The sequence below is a fragment of the Petaurus breviceps genome, unplaced genomic scaffold (genome assembly GCF_028583685.1).
Source record: "Petaurus breviceps papuanus isolate PSGF00001 unplaced genomic scaffold, PetGlider_PUasm1.0 139, whole genome shotgun sequence".
NCBI lineage: Eukaryota > Metazoa > Chordata > Mammalia > Diprotodontia > Petauridae > Petaurus > Petaurus breviceps.
This window is the reverse complement of record NW_027185697.1, coordinates 10647460-10671523: the sequence shown is the minus strand read 5'-3', so window position 1 is coordinate 10671523 and position 24064 is coordinate 10647460. Positions and strand designations below refer to the sequence as shown.

The 24064-nt window shown below is 38.9% G+C and overlaps 1 protein-coding gene across 7 annotated transcripts in view; it reads right to left on the bottom strand.

The window, feature by feature from the left end:
• Positions 1-5945: 5945 nt before the first annotated feature.
• The window catches only part of ZNF638 (zinc finger protein 638), a 155889-nt gene continuing 137770 nt past the window's right edge, over positions 5946-24064 (bottom strand). For 5 of the 7 annotated variants that reach the window (XM_069066397.1, XM_069066415.1, XM_069066434.1 and 2 more), the window contains 8 exons: positions 19577-20819; positions 18875-18940; positions 14859-15834; positions 14296-14367; positions 12570-12671; positions 10196-10264; positions 9506-9624; positions 5946-6272 (listed from right to left, as the gene is read on the bottom strand). In XM_069066397.1, coding sequence (XP_068922498.1) covers positions 6210-6272; positions 9506-9624; positions 10196-10264; positions 12570-12671; positions 14296-14367; positions 14859-15834; positions 18875-18940; positions 19577-20819 — 2710 coding nt within the window. In that variant the 3' untranslated portion in view covers positions 5946-6209. The remainder of the gene's footprint in view (positions 6273-9505; positions 9625-10195; positions 10265-12569; positions 12672-14295; positions 14368-14858; positions 15835-18874; positions 18941-19576; positions 20820-24064) is intronic. The other 2 variants (XM_069066424.1, XM_069066405.1) reach the window with 2 other exon arrangements.

Genomic DNA, 24064 nt, shown 5'->3' with positions numbered 1-24064 from the left:
GATCTACTTCCTAAGTTTACACTTTATGTTCTGTGCACTTCTAGAGGGAACAAGCTGAGCTTGTGCCCTCCTTGGTCCTGTTACTACTTTGTCAGGATAGAGTATAGTAATATTACAGGATGTCAGAGACAACTGAAACAGGAAACCTGGAAATACTCAGCTCGATCCAGGGTCAAGTCTGAATTACCCTTCTGGACTAGTTCCAAAAATTCCTGACATGTTTGGATCCGAGCAACACTCTTGTGTTCTTGTCCTTGGTTGGAGTTCTATTAGACTATTGATGGATGCAGCCACAAGTTAGCAAGCTGGAGAGTTGCTGGTTTGGAGTGGGAGAACTGCAGGCTCCACTTTTGTGTTTCCTGATCTGGTTGAGAGCCACACAGCTGTTACTTGTTCCTTTTATCAGCCCAGAGTCCATGAAGCATAATGTAGTTTCCTTGTTTAACTTTTTAGATCTAATCTATTTTTGCTGCTGCCTTGTCTGAGATCTTGATTGCTACCCCTACCTTTTTATTTCAACTTCAGTTTCGACTAAGCAAATATTAAGCATCTCTTATGTGTTTATCACTGTGCTGCTAACTGAAAATTTAAGATTTGTGTCTCTTGTACATAGCATATTGCTGGCAAAGAATTCTGATCTCTTCTGTTTCATGGGTGAATACATCCCATTCACATTTATAACTATGACTATTAATTGTATATTTCCCTTCATCCTAATTTGTTTCCCAACAACCTCTTCCCCCTTCCCCCACATTTCATCCTTTCCTTACTTCTAAGCTTTTTCACTATCGCCCCTCCCCACACCCCTGTGCCTTCTAGTTTAGGTCTTATGACTATGCCCTCTCTTAATCTATCCCTTCTCTCTGTTCCCTCCTGTTTTCGTTGAGCTGAATGTATTTTACACTAATCTTTGTATGTACTCTACCCCTTGACCAATCTACTTCAAATGATGCCTATCTCTGCCCCTTTTCATTTCCAGACTTCTACCCTATGAATTCCCTCTGCCCTTCCTCCTTTTTCTCCCCTTATCACCTCTTCCTGCTTTCATCATTAAAACACCATTCCTAGGCTCTCTAACTTCTTTTATGTCCCCCATTAAAATGTAAATAGTTCATCCTTATAAAATCCCTTCTATTTATGACGAATATTTTCAGATTCTATTTGATTTTGTCATCATTCAAGTACCCTGCATAACATTGCTCATTTTAAAGTAATTTTTTCTGCTAAAAAAGTTCTTTTAAGGTACATTTCCCTCCCTGTGAGATTATATTATCTTACTTCCTGGCTTTTTCTTAGCTAGAGGCTTTTTTTCTTTTGGAATATCATATTCTTTTTTATGATGGTACCTGTTAAACCCTGTGTGATTCTCCCTTTTGCTGCTTGGTATTTGAATTCTTTCTGCCTGGTTACAGTACTTTTCCTTGTTCTAAAATCCCTTGAATTTAGCTATGACAATCAAGGTTTTTTCTTTCTTCAGGAAACCATCAAAACATTTCATTTTACTTTGCCCAACTGTCCTAACATCTGGGCAGCTTTCTTCCATGATTTTACAAAACAATATTTTTGGTCATGGCTCAAGATATTCAACTATTCTTATATTCTTTCTCCCAAGATTTTTCCAGGTAATTTTTTTAAACATAGAAATCTATTTTTCAGTCTTTTAACCTTGTGGGAGTAATTAATTTTTGTATGCTTCATTCTAATTCTTAGGAAGTCTATTTAATTTGGGACTTTTTCTTCCTAAGTTGTTTTTCCCCTCTCCATTCTTTTCTAATTCTTTCCTCTATTGTTCTCATCTCACTTACATTAACCTTTTTTTTTTTAATTCTTACATTCCCTCTTCCCCTCCCCCCCTGATTATAATTGACCTTGTGGCTGTTTCCTTGAGTGTTTTAGTATTATTTCTCTCTTCCAGGTTTGTTATCTTGAGCATCCCTGACATCAAAATAGCTTATCTTTAAAAGATGCAATTTTATTGTTTTCCCAGGTTATGATTTATGAAAAACAAAAATACTTTTAAAATTTCATTAAATTTTAGTCTAAAACTCAGCCTAGAAGAGCAAAATGGTGAAACATTTCTCACTCCCTGCCATCTTTCCCCCTAAATGGCATCTCCTTGGCACTGGAAATGAGTCCAGAGAACGAAAGTGGACTCATCTCAGCCTCCTCCCATAATCATCACCCTCACTAAACCCTTCTGGGGGGTTTAATGCTCCATCCCAAATAACACCCTCATAAACTAATCTGATTTTTAATTTTTCCTTTTTCATAAACTACAGCATTGTCATTGTTACAATTTTTATACCAATGTAAGAGAGGTGAGGGGATGGACAGTGGACTGTATTTAAAACTTATAAATGAGATTTGGGGGAAGGGGACACTAGGAGAATCAAAAAAGGAACAACTACATGTGGTCTCCATGGAAACACTGAAGGTCTTGATAAGAAAATGACATGAAAGGTCAACTTCAGAGTGAAAAATTTATACATCTTCATCCAAAGAGAGAAATGCTGCTGTGTAAAAAGTGTTTGATGGAAATTGTTATATGACATGGTGGATGGAGGGAGGCAGAGTTTTCTAAGAAATCCTGAGTGTGCATGGTGTGGGCTCGTTAGCACAAAGAACATTCTAACACTGCTGCTTCCTCTTCAAAGCCTCCAACAGGCCATTTTAAAGGCTTCACTTGGATTCATCTGCAAAAATCTGCAGACTTCAATTCATTAACATCCTTTGTTTTCCCAAAGCGCATCTCATTTAGCATACATACATCTGATTTTATTTTCCATGTCCTCTGCCAGACACCCAATTTTAGTTGTGTGGGAAGGAGTCACACATGAGTTCCTATTTCTTCATTTGTCTGCAAATACTGCCTCTGAGGTTCATGGTACCAGAGCCCAATTTGTGGCACGCAGCCCACAGGATCTTGGTGGAGGGTCAACCTGTAATGGTTGGATGACCCATGAATTTCTCCTGAAATTCCACACTGATAAAACCCCAGGAGGCTTTCATTTTGGATCCATCTCCAGACTTCTTAATGAGAATTACCCCCCTGAAAAGCCAGATCCCAGAGGTAACAAAACTCATCTTCACTACTGGGCAAGGAAGTGTTGGCTCCTACCTCAGTTTATGCAGGTTAAGTAGATGGTGTGACTCCATCTCCTAAGGGAAGGTCAGACCTTGCTGCTACATGGTGACCTACATGAATCTTCCTTTCAGTGGTAGTAACATAAAAGATCTTTCCTAATATCTTAACTGACAATTTTCAAAGGCTTAAAGAAAAAAAGATGTTTATATAGGCTGGGGACCAAGTCAATCAAGTAACTGAGGTTCTTCTCCATTTGCTAAGGATAAGAAGGCAGACTTCATAAAGTCCAAGGTCTAATCCAAACGAGGTAGCTTAGGTGACTTAGTGGAGAGTGCTTGTCCTGCAGTCAGGAAGGACCGAGTTAAAATCTGACCTCAAACAGTAGCTATGACCTTATGCAAATTAATTAATGCTGCTTGTCTGTTTCCTCATCTGTAAAATGAGCTGAAAGAAAAGATAAACTACTCCAGTATTTTTACCAAGAAAATCCCAGATGGGCTCACAAAAAGTTGGAGTCTGAACAACATCATCCAAGTGTTGGTCATTACATATTTGCAGCAGGACACGGGTCTTTTCTGCTCACTCATTTTTCCTACTTTATTTCCCAGAATGAGTTGATCCAGCTAGGTTCTACATACCTGTTATTAACCCAGCCTTGCAATCCCCCTGCCGTTGGGGGCAGGCTCCTGCTCGTCACACCCTGGCACCCTGCCAGCCTCCTCTGGAGGTAGAGAATGGAGGGATTGAGCTGTGGTTCAAAGGCTGGCAGGCTATGTATGCCTTTTGGTGGAGCTGCACCACACTGCTTCCTCCTTCATCATGCCTCTTCTACTTTGGGGGGTGGGGTCTTTTCTCACATCTGCCACTATCACTACAATTCAGTCTAATCACCTAATCTGTTAATCTAGATGATTACTGACTTTGCTACATTGATCTCTTATTGATCAACCATGGCACCTCTGAGGGTCACTGAAGAAATTTTTTTAAATGTACAGAAGAGAACTGATGGAAAACCAGAAGGAAAAACAAACAGAATAGGCTTAAAAGTTACAGGTTGAATTTATTATGCACTTAAAGGAAAAACAAGCGGTAATAAGTTTGTCATTTCAAGTACAAGCCTCATTTTCTGTTCTCCTTTATGTGGAAATGTTCAGTTTAAAGTGTTAAGTTCAGATTTTAAAAAACAAAAACAACCCAAAACAGGGCACCTCTGACCTAGATAGGCTCATCTCCCAACTTGTATTTTTATGCACACCATTGTCTTCCATGCGCATCACACTTCAAGACTGAACTCAAAACAATCATGGTCCTCCTAACTTTCTAGTCTTACATCGTACTCTATAATCCAGCAATGGATGTTCTATCTCCTGACTCCAGGCATTTTCACTGGCTGTCCACTCACTGTGCCTGAAATTCTTACCCTCATCTCCACTATCCTAGCCTCCCTGGCTTCCTTCAAATCCCTGTTAAATCCCACCTTCTCCCAGTCTCTCCCAATTCCCCTTAATACTAACTAGTGCCCTGTACAGAGCAGGTGTTTGATATATGCTTGATGCCTATCCCCTCCCATGCCAAGCACTCCCTAATCAGCCCTGAGCTTGCTCTCACCAACCCTTTCTCTGTATTCTATCTGCACCTCTCATCTTCCCTTACACTAAATTCATCTGAAAGACATCTTTCCATTGAATCTGTAAAGCACTAAGGACAGGGACCTCTGGATCATTCACTAAAAGCTTTCCAAAATGACTAGCTCTCCTGGTTACTAATTCTGGGGCAAATGCTAGGGTGATCTGCAAAGCAATACAAAGTAGGAGACACAAATAAGATAGTCCCTGCCCTCTGAAAGCTTACATTCTAGTTAAAGAGATGACTCTAAGGCAATGGACATTCTGCAACTAGCCTCCCAATTCAAAAAAATCACACTTCAAAGTAGGACGCAAAAATGTAATAAAATTACTTCCAAGGTCTCATCAACTTTACAATAGAAGTATAAGCATTGTATTCAAGAACAGAATAATTCATGTTCATCCTGAAAACCTAAGTCATCAGGGAAAGACTAGATTGAGCTCAATACACTGTAAGTCAGGAAAATATGGAATACATTTTACAAATAACTATTCCCTTTTTAAAAAAATAAAAAAGGACATTTAAATCAGGGAAATTAATTGATGTGAACAGCTCATTCCCTGTTTGATAAATGTGCCATTACTATATTTTAACCTAATAATTTCATACCTAGCAAGTATGATCACTTTGGTACCCATCAAAAGCAACACTGTTAAGTAGGTTAGTGATAAGCTGTCTCCCTATCCCCGAAACTGATAACAAACACTGACTTGCTAGCTTAGGTGTCATATAACTGGGCCTTGGAAAAATATGAGAGATATTCCCAGAATTCAAAAAAAAATGTTGAGTTGACTTCTTGACAAAAAAATTTATGTTTTAACAAAATAAATACCCATTTTGAGAGAACTACTTAAAATGTAGGTCTCTAAAATTCTAAGCTGACCAAAAGTTAACAGTTAAGGTTTAATGCAGAAAATAACAGGTTACTTCATACCCAAACTAAACACCATGCTACTACAAAAAAAAAACAAGCAAATTGCTAGAGATGGACAATGTCACATACCAAGTTATGACAGATACTCAGGTGATGATTATCCTAACAGACCAATCAGTCTAATCCATGAAGAAATCTTTGACACCACAGGTCCAAAGAAATGGATAAAGTACAGTCATCTTCTGAAAACAGGACACTAAATGTCACCACAATGACTCACAAGATTGTCAGTCAAGAAAATTTTTTAAGACACAGCAATCACAGAAAGATCCTTAGTAATAAACAACAAACACAAGTAGGTGCTGTTAAATATACAGTAGCAACATTTATTTCAACACTTGTATGTAAAAGATGTTTCTCCAGGCCAGATGATTTGATATAAAAATCAAACCCATCATACTCCCACCCACCCCCCGCCCCCAACAGTCCTTCCTACATCAAGTGCAATCAGAAATTTGTACAACATGAATATCTGCTTCTGAAACAAAGTTACAAATTAAGTGATAACAAAATACATAAAATCAACTGGACCCTAAATGAATTCTTAATGAATTCTTCTCCTGATCACCTGGAGCTTTTCTCTTCAGCTTCTTTCCGCTCTTTTTCTTTCTGCCGGGCCATGAATTTCTGTTAAAAATAATATGTAATTAAAAAAAAAAATCATTAGAAGTTTCTTTTTCTCCCCCTTGGCATTCATCCAAAGATACATACTTAAGCTTAGACCAACACCTTACATCACATATTCCATAATACAGTCTAAATGCATATGTGAACTAAATTATAACATATTGTATATGTCATTCCCCAATAGGTAAATGGTCAAAGGATATAAACCAGACCTAAACAACTTGGCAGTAGGTAGGAGCCAAAACTGAAATAGGCTAAACTTCTCTAGGCAGCAGAAAGGTTAGACTTGATAACCCATGGGCCATATGTTGCACAGGCCTGACATAAGACATACACCGTTCTCCAAAGTTACAAACTATTAACAACTACATGAAAGAATGTTCCCAATCACTAATAACATAAATTAAAATCAAAATGACAAATTAGAACCCTGCGGTTTCACCTCACATCCTGCAAGTTGGCAAAGATGACAAAAGATGCGATTAGTCAATGTTGGCAGGATTTAGGGAAGATAAAACATCGCTGGTGGAACTGTGAATCAGCCCAACTATTCTGGAAATCAATTTTTCATTATACAAATAAAGTGACTAAAAAATGTCCATACTCTTTGACTCAGAGATTTTATTACTAGGCTTTTATACCCTATTATTAGTACATATAGTGGCACTTTTTTTGGTTGTTTCTTAGTTTTCTTTCTTTTTTTTTAATTTTAAAACATTTTTATTTCAAGCTTTCAGTTACAAATTCTATTCCTCCTTGTCTTCCCTGAGATGATAAGCAATCAGATATAGGTTATACATGTGCAATACATTTCCACATTTAGTGGAAATAACAGCACTTTCTGGGTGTCAGCACAGAACTGGAAATAAAGTAGATACCCAATGGTAAGGGAATGGCTAAACAAACTGTGGTACATGAATGTAGAGGAAAATATACATATTGGAAGAAACAATAATAACCACATACTCTCAAACACCCTAAAACACCCACACCCAAAAGAGCAAATTTGGTAAAATTCTAAAGAAGCAGCGTGATTCAAAATAAGAGGTATGAGAAAATACTCCCAACCCATAAGCAATTAATTATTTCCTCAATTATTTACATCTATATTTGTGTAAAGAGTGTTTTATCATTATATTCAGGTAGTTCCTGTGTGCATCTATTTTATAATTTCTATAATAATCTTAAATGGAATTTCTTTCTCTTCTTGCTGGATTTTGCTGCCAAAATATAGAAATACTAATGATTTTTATATGGGTCTGTTTTATATCCAACAACTTTACTGAAGTTAATTGTCTTCAATTAGTTGACTCTTTAGGGTTCTCAAAGTAAACCATCTTATCATCTGCAAAGAGTGAGTTTTGTTTTCTATTTGCCTGTGCTCATTCAAGCAGTAACTTTTTTTTGTTGTTTTATTGTTCAATCTAGCACTTCTAGTACTATACTCAGTAGTAATGGCAATCAATCATGGTTTAACTCCTGATCTTACAGGAAAGATATCTAATTTATCACCATTACAGAGAATGCTGATTCCCGCTTTTAGAAAGGATTTAATCATATTAAGGAAAGGTCTGTTTATTTTTACGATTTCTACTGTTGTTAACACAAATAAATGTCATATCAAAAGCTTTCCATCTCTACTGACAGAATCATTATTGTTGCTATTGCTACTAAATACTACCAATTGTGTTTATAGGTTTCCTAATACTGAATTAGCCCTGGATTCCTGGTATAAATTGAGCTTAGTAATACAATATAACCTTTGTAATATGTCACTATAGTCTCCTTGCTAATAAAAGTTTTTATACCAGTATTCCTTAAGAATATTGGTTTGAACACTTTTGAAAAGGGACAGGGTCAAAAGGAGAAAATAGAGTGGGAGTGGGATAGGATGAAGGGAAATATAGTCTTTCACAACATGACTATTATGGAAGTGTTTTACACAACTACACGTGTATAACCTATATTGAATTACTTGCCTTCTCAATGGGGGGGAGGGAGGAAATCTGGAACTCAAAAAGTTTTAAAAATAAATATTAAAAAAAAATTTTACATCCAACTGGGAAATAAGATATATAGGTAATAGGGTACAGAAATCTATTTTGCCCTACAAGAAGGTAAGGGGGAAGGAGATGGGAGGGGGTGTGACAGAAGGGAGGGCACACTGGGGGAAGAGGCAATCAGAATGCATGCCGTGGCGGGGGTAGGGAGGGGAGAGAAAATCTGGAACTCAAAAATCTTATGGAAATGAATGTTGAAAACTAAAAATAAATAATAATAATAATAACAAAGGAATATTGGTTTGATTAATTTTGTTTTGACTTTCCCTGGTTCAGATATCAAGACCATATCTGTATCTTATTAGGTTGGTAGAACACTTCTCCTATTACTTTTTCCAGTTTATGTTATATTTGAATTGCTCTTTAAATGTTTGATAGAATTCACTTGTAAATTTCATCGGTTCAGGTTCTTTTCCTTCAGTAGTCATTTATGCCTTTTTCAATTTCTTCTTGTAAGGCTGAGTTATTAAGTACTCTATTTTCCGTTTTGTTGATCTAGGCATTTTACATCTTCATAAATATTCATCCATTTTAATTTACACTGTCAGTTTTATTGGCATATAATATGAATTAGTTCCTGAAATAGTTCCTACTACTTTTATTTCCTCCTTATTGGTTGTGCTTTTATAAATTAGGAAATGTCCTGATTTCCTGAACGAAGAGTGCTCTACTAATTCTCTTAAGGACACTGATTAGGGATGGTACCTAATCCAGGCAGGCTTTGGATCAGGCATGGAAAAGGACATGTTTGGAGAAGAGAGGAAATTATATAAATCATGAACATAAATGAAATCCTCACCAGAAAAGCAGTGAGAGGACAGATACAAATGAACGTCAAAGATCTGGAGTGATAGAGACCCCTAGGGGCCATTCTAGTCCATTTTCCAAGGGGGCTCAGAGAGATTAAGTGAGTTGACCAAAGTCACAGAGACAGTAAGTGGAAGAGCTGGGACTTAAACGCTATGACTTCTCAGTTTGCCGCTCCTATCACTACCCCAAGGCTACTCTTCAAAAGAGCCCCCAAACTGAACAGCAACTAAAGGGGAACACAAACCATAAGGGTTTAAACTAAGACAAACTCAAAAAGGGAAGTAGGAGGGCAGGGTGGTAAAAGCAGCCCAATGGTGGCTGAGCACCACTGAACAGCTCGAGAAGGCGGAGTCAGAACGTTACCTCTGTGTTCTGCTTGTGACGTGCACTCTTGCAATGATTTGCCATCGTTTTCTGATCCGAGTAGAAGAGGGAACAAATAGGACAGAAGAAGCCAGCCTTCGGTATAAGAAAATCTAAATCTGGAAGGTAAGATTTGTTACCCAGTTATCCCTAAGGCGTAGCCTTGTCACAGACCATTAGGCCACACAAAAAACACACCATCAGGTACCACACCACAGACTCGTCTAGAATGTATCTGGGTAAATACAGTCTCCCTCTCACCCCAGAGAGCAAGAGATGAGAAGGGTATTCAGGCGACAGTCCCACTGAAGGTTCAATGTCAAGAACGGCACCAAGCTAATACTACCACATTTATACGCAGTCTAGCAGGTCACCCACACAAACAAAGGGAATGCTTGGATTCTGGCACTCTCAGCAACAACTCCAATACATTTCCTCACTTTTCTAGCCAGAATACTCTTGTGGCTAAAAAATCTGCCCACGATGAGAAAAGATTTGTGTGACCCTTCTCCCCTGAAGCAGAAAAATGACCGACTTCAGAACTCACAAGGCCCCCTCTTAGTGCCTTTCACAAAGTTCTGTATTATCAATTACTAGGGTGTGTGCCATGTCCTCAGCATCACCCTCAACAGCTACACACAAAGGACTTAACACAATGTTTGTTTTTGGACTGTTCTGATGTTTACTTGCCTAAGGAAGATTCTTCATCTTTCTTTCTCTTTTTCTCTGGTTCTGCATCTTCTGATCCAGATTCTTCAACTAAAATTACAGTTTAGTTTAAAAAACAACAAACAAACAAGAACCCCGCCATTCCCCCCGCACCCATTTTACAAACTAGTATTTTTCTAATCTCCCAAATAGGTCTCTCCCCCAAGATGCAAACACGTCAAATCTGAAATCTGTAATACTTTACACCTCATTTCAGGATTCTCATTTTACTCTTCTCATCAAGGAATAAATCATTTTTTCCTATGTTTAGGAATTTTCTGAATTAGGAAATGCATGGTAACCCAAGATTCATTTTTAAGAACTGCCTGTAGGATCTAGTGGCTTATGGTTGGTGTAATTAACAGGCTGAATAAAAGAGGGTCGAATATCAATTACTTTTGTATGATCTGTATGCTGGAATTACAGATGACATTTACTGCTTCTGTTTATTAAAGGTTAAAAGTGGAAGGAAGGTGTAGGCAACGGAAACATCCTGATACAGAACAGCAGGACCTGCAGATTTATAGCCCAAAAGTTGGAGCTCTGAATTTGTTACACTGCCATAAGACAGAAACAAATGGGCTATGGAAGAAAACTTCAGAACTGCAGAATTTCCACTGTAAGAGACACTTCAAGATCAGAAGTTTTTTAACCTTTTCAGTATCATGGATCTTTTTTAGCAGCCTGGTGTGTTCTAAGAGCCTGTTCTCAGAATATTTTTAAATGCTTAAAATAAAATACCCAAGATTACAAAGGAAACATCATATTGAAATAGTTATGATAAAATTTTTTAAAAATTCACAGGTACCAGGTTATGAACAAATTCCTGATTTAGACTAATGCAAGCCTCATGGTCCCCCCTTACAATATGCCTTAACAAGTGGTCACGGGATCAAACGTCTATAGCTGGTTTGTTTTTGGTTGGGTTTCACATTTATCTCTACTAAATTTTATTTCAAATTCAGTGCAATGCTCTAGCTTATCAATCTCTTTTTGGTCCCTACTGTCACCACATGTGCTAGGGCTTTGTCATCTACAAAATGGATCATGATGTCATCTAGCCTTTTAACATTTTAAAATCTGTGAGTAGGACAAAAGATATATTGTCCTGTACGGATACCTGAAGCATTCATCTAGCAGACCTTTCCGCAAGGATATCAACTCTTTAATTTAGCCTACCAAGTCTAGCCATTTAACCAGTTCCAAATCCATCTAAACTGTACTACTGTCTGGGTGTTCTGCAAATTTCTAAAGAGCTATTATCCCTTACAGCACTGTTCCTTTTGGATAAGGGCACTTTTATGAATCACCTTCCTATTTTCCACACCATCTAACACCAACAAGTGCAGCAAGCAGATGATAGCCACTGTGCTGACCTAGAATCAGTCCCATCAGACAGATTTTTCTGTCTTTCCCCACAGCTCCAAATAGTGACACCATCAAGGTTTCTTTAAGAACTCTAGCTAATTAATACAGATTTTTTTCCTCCTTTGAACTTCTTCAGGATCAGAGAACTGAAGAAGACAGCTGAGGCTATCTAGTTCAATCCCCTCACTCCATACAACTGAAAATGAAGGCTTAGAGTGATGATATAATGTGTGCAAGGTCAGAAAGTTCTTCTGGTCACCCTGTGACTATGGCTTCTATCTCCAGCTACTTTTTTTTTAATCAAGCTATTCTTGCTCTGCAAGGGCAAGGACCACTGTAAATACTTATGATCATGTTATGCACATAGATGTCTGATGTCAGTTCTATAACCTCCCCTTCATCAGACTGTATAAAGGATCACTCCTACCTGTCGCACCTGATGTGTATGCTCTGTCTGGCTCAATCAGTACTTTTGATTGTAAGCAGTAACACTGGACAATTTAAGGAGCTCTGCATAGGATCATGTTTTCTGGATCAAGTGATTAAATGGCCACCTGAGGCTTCTCCTACTAGTCTGTGTTTTCACTTGTCCCCCGCTAAGATTTGAAAAGCATCTCACTTCAAAATCAACATTTCATTTCTACCACAGGATAAATATGAAAAACCCCTTCTGAGTCAATTTCTTTTCTAACAGGTCAGTTGCCTAATCTAAGTTGTGTGATTAGGTTTAGCTTAAAGGGAAGCATTCTAAGTACTATCATGTGGAAGAAGGATGAGGCTTGTTTGGTCCCATGAGATAAGAATGAGGGAAAACAGAAATTAAAGCAAAGCAGATTTATTTGATCCTACCCATCCCCCTTCCTAGGAACCTTCAAGGAAAAGCCTGACTTGTTCAGAATGTTACTGAAGTGGTTCCCTTCTGACAATGATTCTACCCCTATATGCATAACTGATACCAGACCTTCACTTTCTTACAGGCTGGTTTTACCTATGTTCATCGAGGCCTCCTCTAGTTTGGGTGGTTCTGATGTATCAAAAGTCTCTGATGATGGCATTTTCTTTGTTCTACTTCTCTTAGTTGAAGTTTTGGCTTTAAAGAGAAGTGAAAAAAATTGATAACTTAAAATGTTGTAGTAGCAATACCTGGATTTTCAAAAGAAAATTTGTTTAGTATTATACTTTTTTCCATTCTGTTCCAGAAACCTAGAGTAGAAATTTTTCTCTTTTCCTTTTTTCTGCATGTGCATAGTGTGGTAATGGGGACCTTTGGGGAGCAGGAGAAGGGCTAAAGAGGACAGAATTCAGGAAAAGAAAGCTACAAAAAAACCCCACAAAACTTCCTGATCCTGAAAGGTTGGGTTCGAAGGGGAGAAAAAATAGCAAAACAAAAATGGAGACTCTAAAAGGTTGCCTCAGATGCCTACAACAGAATGGGTGACTGGCCAAACAATTGTGGTATACCAATGAAAGACTACCAAGAAAGAAGAAAAAAAAGATATACAAGACTCATGCTGTGTGACCTAATGCAAAGTAAAAGGTGGACAACCAAGAGAACAATTTATGTATAAAGACAAGAAAAACCACTTTGAAAAACTAAAGAACTCTGGTCAAACTAACCAAGGATGGGATACACAAGCTACTCCCCGACAGAGAAGTGAAGGACGCAGGCCCTGTGTGGATTTAGTCATAAACATGACTACACTCATCTCGCAGGAGGGTCCTTTTTTATTCCTCCTCTTGACTTTTATTATCAAGAAGGTGGGAGAAGGGAGCAAAAGTAACAAGAGAGGTGCCCAACACGAAAAAACAGCCAAAGTTAACTGCTGTGCATTTATGCACAGGACAAGCGGGCAGTTTTGAAAGTAAAATGGATTTCACTACATACTTTTAAAAAATGCAAGCAGTATGAAATGGTTAAAAAAAGAGAGTACAGGTAGGACAGAAAAATATAAAGGGTGGGAACTGAATACCAGAACCACTGAGAAAAATAAATTGGTGCCAGTTTGTTATGGGACCTAAAAGTAAAGCAGTTAAAGCCATTTTGCCTCAAAAATGTTTGAAGCAGTTACAACATGACAGAACCTCTGCACAAAAAAGATTGGTCTGGGAGGGGTAGGGTAGGGGTAGGCAGACCCCTGAAAAGGCCAGGTGCTCCTCAGGTACTGTTTTGTGTATATGGCAGACTGAAGAGGTAGCACCAGCTTCATTATTACCTGACAATTACAAAGAGCTTTCAAGTTTACAAAGCACTTTACATGCATTATCATACTAAATGATGGAATTTGAAGGACAAACCAAATATGCATTCCAAGCCCAGCACTGAGGATCCAAAGACAAAAAAATGAAAATGTCATTCCTTCTATTCTTCCTGGGAGATAATAAATACACAGATATGTTAGCAGGTGTTCCAGACAGGAATAGTAAAGTCAGCCTTGGGGAGAAAGACCTTGAGCCCTGCTGAGCTGGATCTGCTGATATGCCATCCACCAGGAAGTATCCCTTGGGCAGTCAGGGAAGTGAACTGGGGACTACATCTGAAGCTTTGGTTGTGCTGGTACTATGCTAGCAGGTCTCTGCTGCCTTGTCATGTCTGCCACTGGCTACCTGTTCCTCCTCTGTCCGCTGCACATATTTTGATGAACAGAGAAAGGGGATTGATGGGCTGTCTCTTCTAAGTCAAGTGGAAGGCCACTTATCTTTGTTCTAGTTCCTACCTGAGTGTTCTTGCTTACTGTCTGGTTTCATCCCCTTCTCTTGAGGTGAAGCACCTTGGGGCATACTTTGCTCTGAAATTAAGCACAGGGTAAGTATCTTTAATAAATTTAATCAGGTCACGAAATAACCCATATGTGTGGTAGGTAACTTCCTAGGCTCTTCTTAGCCCATGGCAAAAATACTATTCATAGCATGCCAATATGTTTTTTATTAAAGTACCTTTTTCTTAAAATATTTTAAAAATATATTTACTAAAATATCATTGACTTTTCTCAAACTCAAAGTCACTTTGATATTATTAAAGATCTCTTTTCCCTAAAACAAATTTCAAGGGTGATTAATGAGATTTAATAAAAAGAAGTTACCAATTTACAAAAGGAACACGAAACTTCCAATTCAGAGGCAAAGTGGCAGAAATAACTTTTAGGAGATTCACTTCAGATTATTTTTAAGACAGAAAAAGTCGAGTCAACAAATACTTATTCAGTGCTTACTATGACAAAATTTTGATTTTTAAAAAAGAATCACAAGAGAGAGAAACACACCATTACTTAGTTCCTACCTGCTAAATGTCGTTCAGTCATAGTTTTGGGGTCTTTTTCTATAACCTCCTCATTAATCTGGCCCATTTGGTACAAAGCTTTAGGTTTCTCCTGCTTGCTGACTATAGTTTTCTTCTTAATGCCTCCTGTTTTAGCCGCAGGGAAAACATCTTTTCTAGCTGTCTCAACTTTTAAATCATTCTCTCCCTCTTCCTCTTCCCCAACTTCATCAACAGTAACAAAATTAAGCTCCTCTTTAAGATTGTTAAAGTCTGCCAAAGACTCTTCATCCTCCTCTGTCACTTCATCCAAAGTCACTAAGTGGACATCGCTGCTGTCATCTTGTATTTCATCTACCGTAACTAAAGTGGTGGGGTCTTCAGGCACCTGAGAAGAGATGAAGCCAATGGCCTCCCTCACATGTACATTTTCTTCTTCCTTAGGATTTATAGGAGCAAAGTTTATATCTGCTGACTCATTTAAAGGCAGCTCTTCTACTTCTCCAATTTCATCCACAGTTACCAGGGGTTCCCTCTTCAAAAGATCTCGCTCTTCATCCACTGACAAAATAGTGACATCTTTAGGTTCCCCATGGGAAGCGCAATCATCTTGCTCAATTATCTCATCCAGCGTAAGAAGGGAATTTGAGTTCTTCACCATCTCTTCCACATTGAGCTCCTCTTCATCATTCACTTCATCTACAGTGACCAGAGCTTTAGTCTCCAAGTTAGACTCGATGGTCAGATTAGCAGCTGCATCTTCTTCTTCCCCTATCTCATCCAATGTAACAAAAGACAACTCACTCTCTGCAACACTAGACACTGAGCTTTTCCCCTTCCGTCTCTTCAAGTTAATGTCAGAGGAAGGAGGATTCTTGGGAAGCTCTTTCTTCTTCCCCTTTGGTGCATTCTGCTTCGCTTGAGAAGGGTCTAGCTCTTCTATAACTTCATCCACGGTAACAAACTCATCCAAGTTAAATGGAAAAAGCTCTTCCTCCTGAAAAAGTAGAAGTACAATGTTATGAACTACAACCAGCTACCTAGCTGGTTGGGATACATTTGACTCTATTAATGAAAAACAACTAACAATTATGTCGTGCTTTCCCGATGCGGTTTCATTTGATCCCCCTAACAATAAATAAGACGTGCTCCTCTTTATATAATTTCAATACAGTTTCAATATTAACAACCCTGGGGAGAAATTAAAAGTGTTCAGGGGGTTGACAAAAATAAGCTAACTATAGTTTATACCGCATTGATAAAGCATTCATAATGGCAGTCTTGTTCCATGGTGGTCACCCTAAGAGCTTTGCTATGTGATGAAAGTAATCTCATCATCCTATAAAAACCTCGGACTCAAAAAACTGTTCAAAAGAAATCATCAACTCTTGTATATGGTCATAAAACTGCAAGCCACATCCTACTGGATATACTGGCTATTAAGTTTTATATATAAAGCATCACCCAAAGATGTAACATCTTTTTAAGGTCCTGCAATGCCAGAAACTAGTCCAATAAATTAAATGATCACTGAAATTTAACATATTCAAATATGCCCAGAAAGATAAAATGACAAAAGATTTGGATCTTACATTATCCACTGAATCCAAGATAAACTTTAGATTCAGAAACAGAAAGAAAAGCAATGTGTTAGGCACTATATAACACAAAGACAGGTTGGGAAGGTGACTAGGGCACGGAATGCTGCATATGCTGTCGTACACTCTCATTTTGTTGCTGGAGTTTTGTTCAAATTTTTTGTTACAAGGTTGGATTCAATGATGGGAAATCTGAGATGAGACTGATGCTTATAAAAGAATTGAGAAGTTATTAACTGGAGAGAAAATAGTCCCTGCTTCAATGTCCTATCACTCCAATGATAAGACATGTAAAATGCAGGATAATTCAAGGAGAGAGAACATTTAACTGAAGGAAAAGCACCTGAGCTGAGCCTTAATTTCCAAGGTGTGGAGATGAGGAAGGGTAACAAGAACAGCCTGTGTGAAGGCATGGAGGTGAGATGTCAAGTTCAAAAAACAACTAGTGGCCCATTTTGGCGGGAACACACAAGAATCACGGGAAATGTTGTTGGGAGCCATATGAAGAGTGGCTGGCAAAGACCAACAACAGAAAGTGCATCTCCTCCTCCTCCCTTCCTCTGCAGAATTGGGGGACTATCATAGATGCCCCCACAGTTAACATGTTCACTGCTTTTACTGAAGTGTCTTGTCTTTCTCAAATCTTTGCTACTAGGGATACCTACCCTTGGCAGGGGATGAGAGACATATCTAGAGATGAAGGTGATATGAAAATAAATATTAATAAGAAAAATGGCACACTCCTTAAGGAAAGGATAACTTATTTTCTTTGTAAAGGTTGAGGAGAAAACCTCCCAAAAAAACCAGGAGGTGATAAAAAGCCCCAGGGAGTCTCAGAGGGAAGCTACATGAGTAGTCCTGCTTTAACAATGTTATTTTGGAAGCAGCTGGAGGCACTGAAGACTAAGTTCTCAATTAAAGAAAATAAATCCCAAGAGCGACTCCTTGAATTACTGGCACATTTAACAACAACAGCCCTAGAACATATCAAGTACTGTCTTGTCTCTCCTCTGGGGTGACATGTTCTGTCTCTCCCATCCCCAAACTTTAACAATTACTGAATCTGATATAGTATACAGAAAGGCAACGTGTAATACAAGGAACAAGACATTTCAAATTAGGGGACTATGGATCCAACCCCAACCTGCCACTAATTAAGTTATATTAACCATTCAGGTCTATTGATTTCTGTGTGGGTTGGATTAAAAGATTTTTAAGGTGTCTTCTAATTCAAACTAAGCAACCTTTCTGCATTTTTAGAGTAGGGAGGCCTTATTGAAAAGAAAAAGAAAAAATCTCACTAACTTACAGTAGAAAAAAAAAAACACTAACAAAAGCCCAAAGATCTGTGTTACTAATTTAATGGGATGAATTATTATTTTTTCCTTCTGCTTTTCAAACAAAACCCCAAAACTGTTAGTCTTCACCTAATTTTAGATTGGAGAAGAATATAAAGTATCTCCCACAATTAAACCAACCTAATATTTAGTCCTTTAAAGAAAAGAATAAAGAGAAAGGAAACAGGCATATGAAAATATGCTTTAAATGGTTGAAATACAGAACTTAAAAACATAAAAGGTACATGAGTAAAGGAATTATTCTATGAAATTAAAATCACACTGTACTATTATTCACTTAGGGGCACCAACATACAAAATGAAATTGATTTCTTTATAAGGTAGTGCCATGGCATGGACTATATACACTCTGTCTGCAGAGATACCCAGGTATCTCACATACACTGTTTCACCTTGTCCCTCTGCTATCCTTAAAATATCAATTTGATGCAGATTATTCTGCTCACCCTTAATAATGGTTGTTTCTTTGAAACAACAAAGAGCTGGGCACGGTGGTGTAGCCTATAAGCCAGCTACCTCCAGCTAACAGGGAGACAGACGCTGGTGGATCTCTTGAGCTCAGGAGTTCTAAGCTACCACCATCATCTAAGTTTATTGGGTGTCTGCACTAAGTCAGGTATCAATATGGTGACTCCTGGGAAAGGAGGCTTGTCTATGGAGGGCCAAAAAAATTCTAGGTAAGAAAGAGCACTGAATAAAGCTCCCATGCTGATCACAGTGCAACTTGTATAAACTGCCCCTATACTTCCAGGCTGGGCAAGATAGGAAGACTCAAAATTTGTTTTAATTTTTGAAGGGGCAGAAAAAGGATAAATCAGAAATGGTTCAGTTAAATTGTCTACACTTCCCTAGAGCTACAATACTAGTCTTATTAAGACTGGTAATCTTTTAATATTCATGATTCTTTTCTCTAGTTCCTGAAAGATCTGATGTAAGAGCACTAAGCTAATAAAAACAACGATCACTTGAAGTCCAGCTTGTCTCTTTATTCATCATCCCTTCTGCTTTCCCCCACATACTTTTTCACACAGAATCCTCCCAAGGAGGGGGCTAAGGGTGAGAGGGAAGGGTCATTCCTTACCTCTCTAGGTTTGGCAGTTTTACCAGAGCTGCCTTTAGGGTTCTTAGTGTTCTGCCCAGCACAAGTCTGAAAGATTAGACAAGGGATGAAGGAACACAGGACACACAATCAGGTAGTCAATCTTCTTTAAAGAACCAAAACATCACATCAAGTGCAAGTAATACGGTCATGGTGGATTCAATTAATTGTTTATACTTCGTAAAACTAAGCCATCAATCACTTAATATAGGCAAAGTCTCTGAAACAAAGTCATCATTAATATCAGAATAAAGGTCTCTTCTCCCTGAAACCAATCCCTGTGTAGGTGATCAGTGGTTTGATAAAAAAGGAAGCTACAATTCACAAAAAGAGACAAAAACTTTCCCCCCAAAGAGGCAGAATGGTACAAGTAACATTTAGGAGATTCACTGCATAGAATTTTTAAAAAAGAAAAATGTATCCTCCCTGACAAAACCTTCTTCATATAACACTTTTCAAACTTGTTTGCTTCAAATGATGTACCAAAGCTGTTAGCAACGCAAATGAACAATTACCTGTCGTGCTGATAGTCCCATGCTGCTTTGGCCTAAAACCAGCAATTCTGAAGGAAAAAGAGTGGGAGCTCGGGGAAGGGGACGTGAAAGCACATTTACAGTCTGCTCCATAGCTGGAACAGCAGTTACTTGACAATTATACTGAGCCAGCCTTCCTGCCTTTTCTCACCTTATTGCCGCTGTCATCCCGTTTCATGGTAGAAGGTCTAGTCTCTGTTTCTTGAGACTGTTTTGTTAGAGCCCTGTAATCCTTGTCTGGAGGAATTGAGGTCCGCCCACTGCCTCTGGCTACGCCGCTGGGGGAAGCTTTAGATTTGCTGCTTTCACCCAGGGTGGACCTGGCCAAGACAGGTCTAAAGGAGCCTATGTCTTTGGCCATGAGTTTCTTGTCCCCGCTTGCTTGGCTTCTGGGGAAAAGCTTTGAGCATGTCCTCTGATCTTCCGTTTTTACCTCACTTTTCTGACTGGTCACTTTTGTCTTGAGCATGTTTGGGGTGGAAGCCCCAAGCTTGGAGCTCAGTTTGCTGGAGGAGGCATTTGATACCACCTGAACACTGGTTTTACTCGTTTCGTCAGGCTTACTAGCTTGGCCCACTCCTTTAATCCCGTGTTCCTTGGTCTCTGCTGTTTTCTCTCTTGTCACCACAACAATCTTTTCAGACTTCTCCACACCTGAAGCATCCTCGGCTATGTTGTCAGACTCCTTCTCTGGCCCTACTTCCAGCGCAGTTTTCAGCTCAATTCTAGTGTCCTTGAATTCAGTCACCTTGTCCTCCTTTTCCTCCAGGGTGCTTTGATCAGAAATGTTCTCTTTGCTTACTGCTGACTTCTCACTCCCAGTAGGAGCTCCTTGCATCGTGACCCCAGGAGAGACAGGAGGCACCACTTCTGAACCGGTTTCAAGTATTTCCATGTGTGCTGCTTCTCCAACAGACTCTGAAGGAGCATTTCCAGACTTCTCCACACTGTGGGCATCTTCTTCCACCCTCTGCTCACTGTCCTTTTCTTCTGTGCATAGTCCACTAGATGGATGTGGCTCCACATCAGCGTTAGCTCTTACCGCTTCTTCCTTCTCCAGATCAGCCATATTGACCTGAGGAGTAAATGCGGTATTCTCTGCACTGTCCTGTGTTAGCTCAGTCTTGGTCAGGGCAGAGGCACTGTCAGGATTCCTCAGCTCTGCCTCCTCCATCTGTCCTTCCACCTCCACCTTTCCAGAAGCTGAGTCAGAGTCCCACACTGCTTCTCTTTCAGGGTCTCCCTTGGAAGTATCTTCCTGCAATGTGGAAGGTTCCATTTGGAGGATAGGATTTGGGATGGTCTCTTCCTGGATTTCACTAGGCTTAACTGAGGAACTATCAGCTGCTGTATGCACCTCACTTTCATCAACTGGATTGTTTTTCAAGTCAGGGCTAAAGGTATTTAAAAACAAAAAACACAAACAAAAAACAAACAAAAATCAAACTATGATGAGAATTCAACCATTATAAATAACCCTCTTGACGCCAATGATTAAGATTTCCTGATGCATTAGTAATTAGCACTGGGAAATCTAGCCTATCAGCGTTAAAATGGTTAAAAATATTTGAGGCAAATCAGTGAACAATTTAATTTTGTTAAAAAAGAAATCCTCCTTAGAACGGAAAGGTTCTTTATAATTCAATGTACAAGTAAGGCTGTTCTGCTCATTATTTTTGTTTATTTAACAAGGGCTTTGACCCAGGAGCAGTTTCCCCCCCCCCCCCAAAATCAAGGTAGCATCTGATTTTTAGGAGGACTGACATGTATGTACAGGTACGCGCATAAAACATTGCCCTCCCCCATCAAAACATTTCAATTTACTATAAAAAGCCCACTTCCCCAAAAGTGGCGATCTAAAGCTCTAATGCTCAACCAACCTTGCAGAAAGAATGTGTCATTTGACTAGACCACATCTAAAAAGTTACAACTGGAAACTGGTAGAAAGGGGGAAGGAGAAAAGTGACATGTAACAAATACTCCTTCAAGTCCGAACATATCACCCTTCTTTGGGGTGGGATTGATCAAGCTGGCATGCCTTCAGATTCCAAGATTGTGAAGATAAAGAATTTTTCTTTTTGCTTGTTGTTTTTAAAAGAATACTTCAAAGAACACTTCCACGGGAAGTAAGGTTTCCCTATAAAGACCTTCTGAAGAGAATTCAAGAGAGGAAAATCTGTGAAATATCAGATTACCGTAATGTGACAATACATAATATAACTGAAGGAAGCCTCTTCAGTTACATATGGGAAGGAAAATGGAAGTCAAATATTTCCTTTAAAATTCTACAAACCATTATTTTCCTTTTTTGTGTATGTCAATATTTATTTAATGCCTATTCCTTTGATTCTGTCCTTGAGACAAGACCCAATGAACCCATCTTTCATTAATACTCCATAGATCACTGCTTAGTTGTATACTCAATATGCTATCAAAAATGAAATGACATGTATTCACGAACCATTAAAAGCAGCAAGCCAGGGAGAAGGCACGACCAAAAGCAAGAGACAGTCAGATGGGCATGAATAGTGAGCAGAAAGCAACATTCTTTTCCCTTCTGTGTATTAAGAGGAGATTGAAGGGATTTATGACGCTTCGTGCTTTTCAGAGAAGAGTAAGTTTTGAGCTTTCCACAGCTCAGGTAACAAACTATTTTTCCCTATATTCTCCTCAGGTAATGAAGCAGGTCTTAGCGCATCATAAAAAGCAAATGCTTACTGTGACCTGAGAGTCCAGTTGGTGGAATACACTCTCATCTTCTCCCTAGAAGTTGGCAGGTTCAGGCTTCAGAAAGGAGACCAAGTCTCTCATACATCAGTGACCATGTTCAAAAAATTCTTCTACTCTCCTGAAAAACTGTTGACAAACTAAAGCTCTGGAAATTTAATTCCATGGTGCAAGCAGCATCTTGTTTATGTGTGATACTTAGCTTTTCATCCACGTTCACAGAAGAACAATTCAGCCCTCATAAACACCTGGGACCGAGGACAATGGCTCCAACTTGTTGGGGCTAAGTCTAAATGAATTCATACGCCAATTAAAAAAAAATCAGGATAAAGTCAAGAAAAAATCCTGGCAAAGTGGATGTCTGGAAATTAACTTTCCAAGTGACACTTTCATCTTCAAATTGTGAGATTCACTTCTGGTCATGGGTTCTCCATTGCATTCCTCATTTATTGGACTACATGTGAGCCCACAGAAACCAACCACCAAAAAAAAAAAAATACCTGTGATTCACTGGGTCAGAAAGGCAGTGAAAAATTGTTTTAGTCCCTAATCCCAAGATGTGCTTTTATTTTCCTTATCTTCTATATTGGAAGTTTTCATTAAGAAAATTTGTTATCTTCACAACACTGTAAACATTAATATAGAAAGTTCTACATTTTTAAAAGGTTCAGAATACTGCTATAGTATAAAAGCAGATCAACCATTCATGAAAATGGCATTATTTTTCCATCTTTGTCCTTAAATGTTGGGCTCCAAAGGCACAAGTTTTCTTCTAAAAAAATCAGACTGCTTCCAGCTTTCTGGGCAATTTTGGCATTTAAGGAGTAGCTTCTTTCATAGTCTGTCCCAAAGTATCTCACAGAGTCAGTCTGAAATGGAAATCAAATTCTCAATCTCCCCCCCTTTCCCCAATAACAATACAGTTCAATGGCATTTATCAAGGTAGAAGAAAGCACAACTAGGCCTCAAGAGCTCAGGTGGAAAAAAGCCATGACCACCCTTTGGAAGCACACTGGCAGAGCACAGCAAGGTGCTCCAAGAAGGACCTTGTTAGTAGAAGCTCCAACAGAATGCCATTGGCAGAACACCATCACCCTAACTCTGTATCCTTCCTGCATCTAAGTCCAACTTCTCAGAAAACAATGCCTCACTTTTCCCCATCCTTAAGCTTCACAATTGCAAGTGCCTGTTAAGGGCCTACAGCAGAGTAAATAGGGAGCTTGATCCAAATCACAGCATACACACCCCTAGTTCCTTTCAACTCAGAACTAAAACCTGATATTTCAGTTAGCTCTGAAGGGCCCCCAAAATATCATTAAGGAACTTTAAAGACTCGCTCTTCCGTACTGCTTTGAAGCTTCAACCACACATTGCTAAGAAATCGTGTTTTCAGAAGAACTTGACTGATACTGGGTGGTAAAAAGCTATGAAATTTTCTTTCTTCGGTTTGCAGCTACAATGATCAAACAGACCACATTCATACAGGTCCCTCGTGTCAAAAGTGAAGGAAATCCCAGCATTTCTTCAGGGTGAGCTCACCCAACCAAAAGCAAATGCAATCCACAGTGGTCACATCCCATCCTCGGGCTCTCTTCTACCATGCCTCAGCTTGGAAAACCCAATTGGAAACAGGAGAGGAGGCGAAAGAAGTTATAACTAAAGAAATCTAGTTTTTTATTTACTTGTAAATTTATTTCTAAAGCAGCTATTAGCTGGGGAGGGAGGAGGACCGAGGTGAAAGGGGGAACAGTCTAAGAAGCTGGGAAGAAAGATTATTCCAAACACATGTCGGTAGCTCAGGCTGAAACGTGCAAAGAAGAAATGTATTCACTTGTTACCATTCACAGACCAATGTGGACAAATCAGCACCAACTGTGGATCATTTACTTTCCTTGGGACGCTTTTTTTTTTT